This window comes from Ipomoea triloba, chromosome 7 (genome assembly GCF_003576645.1).
Source record: "Ipomoea triloba cultivar NCNSP0323 chromosome 7, ASM357664v1".
Lineage (NCBI taxonomy): Eukaryota > Viridiplantae > Streptophyta > Magnoliopsida > Solanales > Convolvulaceae > Ipomoea > Ipomoea triloba.
In genome coordinates, this window is record NC_044922.1 from 28644523 (window position 1) to 28655998 (window position 11476).

At 35.8% G+C, this 11476-nt stretch overlaps 1 protein-coding gene across 1 annotated transcript in view; it reads left to right on the forward strand.

Annotated features, from left to right (window-relative positions):
* LOC116025565 (DNA-directed RNA polymerase III subunit 2) overlaps positions 1–6436 on the forward strand; it is an 18525-nt gene extending 12089 nt beyond the window's left edge. Inside the window, exons 22-39 of the mRNA XM_031266832.1 lie at positions 490–570; positions 955–1059; positions 1132–1212; positions 1300–1431; positions 1532–1576; positions 2450–2527; positions 2595–2734; positions 2827–2917; positions 3324–3448; positions 3537–3672; positions 3777–3907; positions 4144–4269; positions 4352–4407; positions 4554–4624; positions 4998–5082; positions 5176–5279; positions 5603–5731; positions 6001–6436. Coding sequence (XP_031122692.1) covers positions 490–570; positions 955–1059; positions 1132–1212; positions 1300–1431; positions 1532–1576; positions 2450–2527; positions 2595–2734; positions 2827–2917; positions 3324–3448; positions 3537–3672; positions 3777–3907; positions 4144–4269; positions 4352–4407; positions 4554–4624; positions 4998–5082; positions 5176–5279; positions 5603–5731; positions 6001–6051 — 1767 coding nt within the window. The 3' untranslated portion in view covers positions 6052–6436. The remainder of the gene's footprint in view (positions 1–489; positions 571–954; positions 1060–1131; positions 1213–1299; positions 1432–1531; positions 1577–2449; positions 2528–2594; positions 2735–2826; positions 2918–3323; positions 3449–3536; positions 3673–3776; positions 3908–4143; positions 4270–4351; positions 4408–4553; positions 4625–4997; positions 5083–5175; positions 5280–5602; positions 5732–6000) is intronic.
* Positions 6437–11476: the final 5040 nt, after the last annotated feature.

Consider the following 11476-nt stretch of genomic DNA (forward strand, 5'->3'; position numbering starts at 1 on the left):
GGGGGGGGGTGGGTGGGTGGTAGTGCCTAGGCTGCATAGGCAGCCGAGTAATAATAATAATAATAGGTTCAAACTGCTCTACACGGTCCCCAGGCCTGAGCGTTGCCGAGTTGCTGTTGCCCGTCGTACAAATCTTCCAGCCTGGAGGTTTGCGACTCGGCCTAGTTGGGCGCCTAGTCAGCAGGCCGACTAAAAGGTGCCGTGGGTGAAATCGCCTCGGCCTAGGGGCGCTTTGGCTGATTTTTACAACACTGATGACCAAATGAATTGGGGGATTTGGGGCTGCAAGGTGTTGCTGGTGTAGGATTTATACAATGATGTTGGGCAGTATACTTGGGATAAGGAGTGGGTCAGTAACATTTTCTTTTCATCCATTTATTATGATTTTGGTTTATATTCTTCAACGTCTTCTTTTACTTGAAGTACTCTTTGTCAATAACTTATAAAAAAGTACTTGACTGTAGTTACATTATCTTTTTATGTACATAGTGGTTTGCTAGGGCCTTGAGAAAGCTACGAAGGGCTGGTAAAATAGGGGAGTTTGTAAGCATCTTTGTGAATGAAAAGCAGGTAAAGTTTTCACACGTTTTTCCTTTTGGTTATCTTGTTTAATTGCTACCCTCACCTCTCTTTTTCTTTTCTTTTTCTCTTTGTTTTTTCCCCCACATTGCATGGGCTGTTTTGCAATGAATCATGGTTGAATGCAGTATTATGGATTCTTCTTTTCGGTTAATTATGACAGCTGCCCTTTGGTTGTCTTGATAGAAATATCATTGTATCTTTAACAGATTTCATGTATTGTTGCTTCCTTGAGGAGTGCTAGTTACAAGTGTTAATCTTTTGTTCATGAAATTGTTTTTATTTAATAGCCAGTTTTCATGTTCTGTATTCCAGTTGTTGACTGGATGGATTACTGCTATGCAATTAGTAACCCCCAGTAAATTCACCTTGCAGCGTTGTGTGTACATTGCTTCTGATGGAGGCCGTGTATGTCGTCCAGTTGTAATTGCTGACAAGGGTGTGTCAAGGATTAAAGAGCACCACATGAAAGAGTTGAAGGTATTTCTCATAATTGGATTGACTCATGTTTGGTTTCTTCTCCTTGTTGAATTATTCATTGTTTTCTTTTAGGATGGTGTCCGCAATTTCGACAGTTTCTTGAGGGAGGGATTGATTGAGTATCTTGATGTGAATGAGGAGAACAATGCATTGGTCTGTATGTTGCCTAGATCTGGGTTGCATTTTCATTTTGGAATTGTCAATTAGAAGGATACTGATTTATAATTGAATGTTTCTTAGATTGCTCTGTATGATAAAGAAGCTACTCCAAAAACAACACATATTGAAATAGAGCCTTTCACAATCCTAGGCGTTATTGCTGGTTTGATACCTTATCCTCATCACAATCAGTCACCAAGGAATACCTATCAGGTTCCCCCCCAACCACCACCACCAAGTATATTGTATTATCTTCACCATTTTATTCTCTTTATTTACCTAGTTAAACTTTCTCTTACTGTTGATTTTATAGTGTGCTATGGGCAAGCAAGCTATGGGTAATATTGCCTATAATCAGGTGAGCGAACTTTTTATTTCATGCTTTCTAGTTCTTGACCATTTTTATTTATTTTATTTAAAAAAATCAATTTTGAAGTGTTATTTTTTAATGTTGATTTTATATCATTTAATTTTTTAAAGAAGTTTTAATGTGTATTCTCTATTTGTTGAATGTAAATATTATTTCTCTAATTTTTGACTCTTGCATTGACATTAGCTTATTGTTTTGTCTCTCACTTCTTCATATCATTCTCATTCAGTTGTGAAATTAGACAATTTGTACTGCTTGTCTTGCATATTAGTCTTCTGGATTTGATTAAAATGCATGGGATAAATGCAAGAGGTTCGACATTATTGTATCTGGGAGGCTTAGATTGAAGTAGCCTTTACTTTTTTCTTCTTTTTTTTTTTTCTAATATATAGATGTCTAATGGCAAGGTATTTATTTGGGATACTTGACTTCAACAAATTACAACTATAGAAACGTACTAAAAGTCCTTTCCCATTTTTATGTATTATGAATATAACCAAGGCAAATGATTCACTTCTACTTCCACTTTGCTTGTTTGTTAGAAAGCAAACATTTTCCTTTTTCCCTTTAGGGGGCATATATTGATCCATGTCTTCAAAGTATGTTGCAACTTCCTGTTGACATAGAGTCTGGATGCCTTTGGATTTGGCATATTGTGCTGACCTTCTTTCATAAAATTTATTATCCCTTGATGATAATGCAATGGGTTCCTATTGCTGCCTTTACATGCCGTACAAAGGGCTTTTAATGTACTGGACTTGTGATGCTTCTTATGCACATAATATTCCATTCTGTATTTAGGCATTTGTGACATGTTTAACAAATAACAACTGACATTAATCATTACTTTTGACTTTGCAGTTGTATCGGATGGATACATTGATATACCTTTTGGTATATCCACAGAGGCCCTTATTGACAACTAGAACAATTGAGCTGGTAGGTGTTGTATCTTGTTTCTGATCGGCTGGCATCTTTCCTTGTAAACTAATTATTTTATTTGTAGGTTGGGTATGATAAACTAGGTGCTGGACAGAATGCAACTGTTGCTGTGATGAGCTTTAGTGGATATGATATAGAGGATGCAATCGTAATGAACAAGTCATCTCTTGATCGTGGTTTTGGTCGGTGCATTGTACTGAAGAGGTACATTAACTGTTGACCAAAATATATTGTTTTTTTGTGTGCTAGGATTTCAATTTAGCTATTCCCCTATTCTAAATGACTATTTTTAACAGGGTCGCAGCTGTGTGCCAAAAGTACGAGAATGGTGCATCAGATAGGATAGTTAGACCACAGCGAGATGGATATGATGCTGATAGGACGCAGGTAAATTCTTTATTTATACTGCAAGGCTGTAAGCCCTCTAATTTGGAATTTGGAATCTGAAATAAGGGGGTAATTTTATCAACTAGTCAGCATCAGCCTTGAAATGCACTGGTGATTATACCTTTAAACCTGAGTGGATCACTGAATAAGCAATAAACCTCAGTGATGGTTCCTATGTCTAAAATTTATGGCCTTTTACAGGTGTTAAAAGTTTCATGTTAGGCTGTCTTTTGCCTGTATTAGACACTTTATCTGGATTCTAGATACTAGAGTCTCAGTTATATATCATATTTGATTATGTATTTCTGTTGTCAATCTAATGTTAAATATTCCATATTTAATTTGTAGTCATTGCAAATGGAGAAATGAGCCTCCACTTCATGATATTTCCTTTTTGTTTATCCAGATTCTGGATGATGATGGATTAGCTTCTCCAGGAGAAATCATTAGACCCCATGATATCTACATTAATAAGGAGTCCCCAGTAGTCACAAGAGGGCCAATTGTTTCGCCAATGGGACTGGCAGATAGGTCTTTATTCTGATTTGTTATGTTAATTTTATTTTTTCTTTTTTTAATGTGGGTAATAACATAAAATTTAATTAATTTTTTATTCCAGTGCATACAAGCGAAGTATACAATCTTTCAAGTGTGCTGAAGGTGAAACGGGTGTAGTGGACAGAGTAGCTCTGTCCTCTGATAAGAATAACAATTTGTGCATTAAATTTATTATTCGCCATACTCGAAGGCCGGAGGTGGGTTTCTGTTCTAGGCTTGTACTAGAAATGCTTTTTCTCAAGGTTTGAAATTGTTGGTTGGGCTTTGAAATGATTCTATTGAATATATGTGTTTCATCCAGCTTGGTGACAAATTTAGTAGCAGACATGGGCAAAAAGGAGTCTGTGGCAACATTGTCCAGCAAGAAGATTTCCCATTTTCTGAACGTGGCATTTGCCCTGATCTAATCATGAATCCTCATGGATTTCCAAGGTAATTGTCCAGCTTTACTTGTGACTGTTTGAGGTTTGCCAAAATATGAGATGTTTAATTCAAGAGTATGACATTGTATCTCTTAGTAGCCAGATTCTCTGCATCTAGTTTTTTTCTTATCATGTTTTCTGTCTAGTGCAATTGAAAATTCTTTTTCTGTTTTACTGATCTGATATTTGAAATTCCTACTTTACATGATTGGATAAAACTAATAACTCTCTCACTGTTAATTTCAGCCGAATGACTGTTGGAAAGATGATAGAACTTCTTGGAGGTAAAGCTGGAGTTTCTTGTGGTAGGTTCCATTATGGCAGTGCCTTTGGGGAAAGCAGTGGCCATGCAGACCGAGTTGAAGTTATAAGGTGGTTTACTTTTATTCAACTATTTTAAGTTTCAGACAATCAGGCATCTGAATCATCCTCAATAACCATCTTTATGTAACAGTGAAACCCTGGTCAAGCATGGATTTAGCTATAATGGAAAGGACTTCATATATGCAGGTCAATTTCCTACTTTCTTTTCCCCGTTTTACTCCTTGCAATGCGTTGAACTTTCAACTAGTTATCGTATCAATTTTTCTGTTGCATGGTATTTAGAGGCATGTCAAGTTTCCTTTAATTCCCAGCCATCAAATTCTTTTATCCAGGTATTGATGGCACACCACTACAAGCATACATCTTCATGGGACCAATTTATTACCAGAAGCTAAAACACATGGTGAGACCCTAAAGTCCCAAAAGTTCTTATTATTTCAGCAGAGCGGAATATTGTATCTTTGACTATAGATTGTATTTGAAATTTCGAACTCCTGTTTGCCTGTTTCTATGTCCGAGATGGGCACTAGGACTAAATGGAAACCATGTGTTTACGATATTGTAATTGAACTGCTTGCTCTAGAACTGCATATATTGATGGGACCAATTTATTACCAGATGTTGTAATGCCATTTTTTGCTTCAAGGAAATAGAAAGTTACAAAGGCTATTGTATAAGAATTGACATGTCTTATTTCACATTTCTCTGTATTACAACCTTAATATTTTTATTCAGTACCATTGATATATTAAAAGTGATATATCATTGTTGTCCAGGTCTTAGATAAGATGCATGCTAGAGGCAGTGGCCCTCGAGTCATGATTACAAGACAACCTACTGAAGGAAGAAGTAGAAATGGAGGCATGAAAACCACTGAAGTTTTTTTTTCTTCTTTTTTCCTGGTTTGTTTTGTTTTTATGTCTTAAAACTCCTTAATATTTTATTATATTACAGGTCTCCGTGTGGGAGAAATGGAAAGAGATTGCTTAATTGCGTATGGAGCCAGTATGTTGATATATGAGCGCTTGATGGTTTCAAGTGATCCTTTTGAGGTTCAGGTGAGACAAATTACCAAAGTCTAGATGCTTATTCTAGATATCATTATTTTCTTTGATAATAATACATCAACTGTTTTTGCATGTTTTGTTGTGCAATGACTTGCTTTTCAAAAAAAAGATAGTTGCTTTAGTTATAACTCATATAACCATGCCTTTTCATATTGTGGTTACCATGTTGATCCATATCCCAAGTTTTTTTTTTTTTTTTTGCCGTGAGCTTGTGATTAGGATAACCTAATATATTTCTCACTAGTCTGGTGGTTGATCACATAACCATTCTTTCAACACTATTGTCTTCACATTGCTCTTACTTTGAATTGTAGGTGTGTCGAAAGTGTGGTTTGTTGGGATACTATAACTACAAACTGAAGACTGGCATTTGTTCAACATGTAAGAATGGGGATAATATATCTACCATGAAGTTGCCATATGCATGCAAGCTTCTTATTCAGGTATGCTTGGTTGATATTGCTATACCCGCTTACCACAGCCAGAGTTAGCGGCACAATACCCCCCCGACTATTTAAGCTTATTGTGGGTTACAATTGCATCAATATTCTCTTCTAAATTGCAGCTCAGTCTAGTTTTCTGGTTTTTGCTTTTGTGTTTGTAGGCATTTATCATTCTATTATTATTTATAACTGCCCCCTACTGTGGAAGTTTGGATTGGAAGACTGTATTGGTTGTCTTAAATCTTGTTTTGATGATTTCATCTTTACAGGAGCTTCAATCAATGAACATTGTTCCTCGCTTGAGATTGACCGAGGCTTGATTTTACTGTATTCTCTATTTCGGCCACAAATTATCTCATGGGGGTCTCTGCAAGATTGGAGTTTATGCATGTCCTAGAACTCATTTTTCAACTACACATTCACCAGATACAAGCCGCCAAATTTATTTATGCCTGCTTCTTTAACATGATGATCTCAGAAGTAGCTATATGGTTAATTAATAGGGTCTTAGAAGTTCTGTGTGTTTGAAGATGGTCACGGATTTAGTGATCCATGTTGGTAGGCGGAAGAAGTCAAGAAGAATGTGATAGGAGAGGCTTATATGTAAAAATAGTGTTACAGAACAACAGATTTTTTAAGTTAGTTGAGTTTATATATGCTTTTGGTCCAAACATGAAAGACCATTCAATAATTTCTTCCTGTTTCCCTCTTTTGGTTGCTAAAGTTTATTTACACAGTTACTTCATCAATAATTATCAAGTCCTATGCTTCTTAAACATTGGTAATTGTTTGGTATTACATGATCCTCATATCTCATAATTATACAGAACAACTCTCCGAAATGAGTGATCCAGTGGGTAGAACATGATTCTTTCTTTTGTAAAGGTCACAAGTTTGTCTTCCTAGTGTAATTGTATAGGAGAATCAATCAAAATTAATAGGTGAAATCAAAATAAATATTAACATTAATCTTTTATTAAAATTTTTGATATTAAGTCATAATAACTAAAATATTTAATCATAATTGTTGAAAAAAATTTGTCATTGAGAGAAAAGGTGGAAGGACACGTGTTAGTGTGTCCATTTTTCTGCTAGTGTATAAAGGAGTGGCTGAGTCGCTGAGTGACTGAGATTTAGGTTTGTAGCCCAGAAAGGAAGAGAGGAGCGACAGAGAGGTGGGATTTTGTTGAAAGGGGCGGTTGACTCTCTCTGTTTCGCAATGATCTCTCCATTTTCAACAGCCCTTTCGATTTGTTTTTGTTTTTTTTCCCAGAAATGAATACAGAGAGACAGAGACAGACAGAGAAATGCAGAATTATGGAAATGCATATATTCTGGGGGTTGTTTGGTTATGTACTAATGGAAATGCATATATTCTGGGGGTTGTTTGGTTATGTACTACTGCTACCAAAGATTTCTTCTTTGTAGCAGCATCGCAAATTATAGCTACCAAAGATTTCTTCTTTGTAGCAGCATCGCAAATTATACTATGGACCATGTTCTTCTTTGTAGCAGCATCGCAAATTATACTATGGACCATGGTTATGTTACGTTGATGTTTTCCTTTCCTGGCTGTGATGATATCTGTATGTTTCTGCTTTCTGGGCTACTGATCTGGGCACTGAGCTGATCCACCCGTATCTTGGCTTGGCAACCCGGAAGATCCCCCGGTTTTTGCAGCCATGGCGGCGTAGGCTCCTCTTTTGCCCCTTCAAACTCACAGATCTGAGCCTAAAACCACCTTCTCCGATCCTTCCGTTTAGGGTTTACTTCAATTTCAAACCCAATCCAATGAATGAGGCTGGTGGCCAGTGATTTCTTTTTTGCTTCGATTGATGCATCCAATTATCTGAGCTTTATAACCTTTTGTGTTAATGCTATGCTTGTGATTGTTGGCGTTGCCTCTTTGCATCATCGTCTTAATCCCCCAACTTTTTTTTTTTGAGTACTATTCACTCTGTTTCACAATGTATTATCTGTTCATATATACTTTCTCAACCTACTGAGGCTCAAACCCATACTTGATTGGGGCTCTGTTTGGCACACCTAGCTGAACTATACTCCTTTCTGGCTCTCTTCTTGAATGCTAGTATTACTATGGCATTTTTTTCTTTTGGTGGGGAAGATGATTGCTAAGAATATATATATGTTTTTTGGGTGACAAGGGAAACCCTAATTGAACTTGTGACCTTCTGCTTCATTCACTCTACCACCCATTTTGTTCCAGGGAATGGATGCTGTGTTTTTAATCCCCCATGCAGTGAGGCTATGATGATATTTCTCTATTGCTTCTCTTTGGGCTATTAATTGGGCATTTGAGATGACACAATCTGTATCTTGGCAGGGCAACCTGGTTCTTTGCAGCCATGGCATTTTTGTGTAGACTACTCTTTTGCCCATCAAAAGACTGATCTGAGCCTCAAGAGTTCCTAGATACTGTTTTTGAAAACCGGTCTTGAGGTTTTCTTTAAATTTTTTGCTCAAAGAGTGAGGCTTTACAGAGATGGGATTTTTTTGAAAGGGTGGTTGCTCTTCTCTGGTAAGCTTGTGACTAAATTTGTTTAGATGCAACAGCCCTTTTTAACTGTGGAAAGTGGAAAGTGGCAATTTCTATGTATTCTTATGCTGTCTTTGGATGGGTAGGAAATGGGGGAAGACCGAAATTGGAATTGCAAAGGGGTTCACCTTAGAGGAAACTGAATGAGGCTTCAGAGTGGGGAGTTGGTTTGCCTGCTCTGCTATGCCAATGATTTCTTCCACTATAAGTGTTTCTATTGCTGTTACTATGATAATGGTTGCTGACTCTGCTGTGCTACTGAGCTACTGATCCTTCATTTTCCCCTCAAAACATTTTCCAGAATAATTTTCTAGTTTTCCAAACACACCCTTAATAAGAAACAAAATATAGACTGGAGGCTGTGATGATAATGGTGTCTAAGAAAATTGATTTGGTATTAAGCAATCTGACCTGCATCTTGGCAAGGCAACTTTGATTGCAAGTATAGCATCAGGGTTCTGCAGCCATGGCAGTGTCTAGTACTCCTATGAAATCTGAGCCAACCACTCCTCTACTAGTCTGGGAATGAAAATTTCCCATTTCCATTTCCATTTCCATTCTATTCCATTCCATTTCAATATAGCAGTATAAAGAAACCAATTGGAGAAAAATGTGTGTTAGTTTTTGCTTGGTGGTGTTACCCCTCTATTGCAGTTAGTGATTTCTCTCTAATATCTCAATATCAACAACACTCATTGTATTTCTCCTAGTAAATGAAATTTTGAGCATTGAGGTTCAATTTGGTACTTGGGACAGTTGGACTGTGAACAAGGACTTGATTGAGGTAGAAATACTAAGATAAAGAACAGACTAGTGCTGGATAGTAGATGGAGGTGTGATCATATTCTGATTTCTAAAGGTGTTTGTTTTGTCCACTGGCTGATTGTATTTTTTGCTATTGCTTAGTTGTAAATAGTAATTATAATGTTGTAATTATTGTCAATGTTGTAATTAGTAATGGCATATATTCAAGTGCCATAGAAAATAGTGATTTTTTTTTCTTGATTCTTGTACTAGTCTGACACCAATTGCATTCATTTTGAGACTTTTAATGAGAACAGGAAGGGAGGGAGGATTCAGAGAATATTTTTCTTCTCTTTTTCTGGTTACCAACTTCACTATCACTAAACAGATACCCCCTTATCCCTTGTTTTATTTAATGGTTAAATATTTATGTAAGGCATGCCTTTTGGAATATATATAAAATAATAATATATAGAAAAAAGAGGGTGAAAATGTTTTGAGGTTCAACATAATGTGCTGTAAATGTAATAATAAGTTACAGATTTTTGTAGGTAAATTATTAAAATATGTAAGTATCTGTAGCTTAATTTATGGATTTAAAAAAAAAATTTAATGTGATGTACTTCGTAATATTTATTATTGAGAAAATACGTATTGTTTTACTAAGTACAAGTGGCCACAACAAAATATGTATTGTGACATTGTATTTTTAGTCTTTTGTCAACAAAATCGTTAAAATATCGTAATTACAAAGGCAAAAATATCGTAATTACAAAGGCATTTTGATTTTTTTATATAAAATAGGTCAACTAGATATATTTTTATGTTTTTTTTTAAAAATCACAATTGAAGATGTTATTGTATTTAACATATTTAAACTCTCTTGTTAATAAAAGAACAAAAAATGGTCATGTCATAATAATATTATAACAAAAATAGATATTTTTAAAAAAGAACTTGAAGTAGACTATCATTTATAAATGTATAACAAAATTTGAAATTAACTCTTAAATATTAATAGTCTCATTATATAGGAGTGATGGAATACTTGAATGCAAAAGATAAGGCTCAATGGTTGTCCAATTTGGTATAATTACATAATTTAAAGGTACAATAATGTAAAAACTAAAAAGCACACTCTCCCTTGTGAAAAAAAAAAAAGATTTTTACATAGGTGATGACACATACCTTACAATTTTTTTTTCCTTTCTGAAACGTCCTATTTTTTTTATTTTTTTTTCTTTTTCGAGCTATATGCATTGAGTATAAATTTATGAGTAAAATTTGAGAATACAAGTAATATATATACATATATATAATAATTTGGATCAAGTTCACATTACATGTGGACCTCGATATGTAATACGTGTAGAGCGTAAAGACTAAAATGTAAAATAAATTATTGTTGTTGACAAATATACATTAGACAAAAGTCTCACTTGCATCCATGGTCGACATGTAAGAAAAAATTAATAAACGCATTTGAAAAATGCGTTTTTGTGCATTTCTGACACAAAAACATATCTCTCAAATATTTTTTTCTCACTTTAGTTCAACTTTAAAAAGTTTTTCATTTTTGTCAACAAAAATAATTTATTTCTCATTTCAGTGTTGGACTCATCCATGTTGACTCCGGCGTGCAATGTGCGTGGACCCTACACTAGACTCCGGTGTGCATTGTGCGTGGACCCTACACTAGACTCCTTAAATAGAGGCTGTAAATCCGAACTCAGTGTCTCTATACTTTACGAGGTAGCTCAGAAATGGAGAGTAAAAGAGGCAACAGAGAGTTGGGTTTTTGTTGAAAGGGTGGTTGACCTTCTCTGTTCTTGCCAATGATTTCTCCATATTTCAACAGCCCTTTCGATCTTCTGGAAATGGAATATACAGATACAGAGAGATGGATTATATATATATATATATAGTACATTCTACCCGGTTTTAATTACTACTTTTTTCCCAATCCTTTTCATTCATTCCATGGAAACTCTGTTTTTGGTCGTCTGTAATCTGTAAACTGTTGCTGCTACCTTAATCTGTCGGATGACTAGATGCCTTGAAACTTGAAATTGAGGCGATGATGATATTTTTCGGTTTCTCATCTTTCTGAGCTACTCATCTGGGCAATTGAGATTAACTGACCCGTATCTTGGCGGGGCAACCCGGATTAATACCGGTTTTGCAGCCATGGCGGCGATGGCTTCTCTTTTACCCCTATCAGGAACACGGAGCTGAGCCTCAATGTAAGAATCCTGTTGATGTTGATGTTGATGTTGATGTTTGCCGACCCTTTCTAGTAGGAGGGCATATATTTGAACCCTTATCCCTTTTCTTTATAATCGGCTCAGAGAATGAGGCTTCACAGAGAATATGGAATTTTTATGGGTGGTTGCAAATCTCTGCTTTGCCTATGATTTCTCTTTATACTCAATGCAACAGCCCCC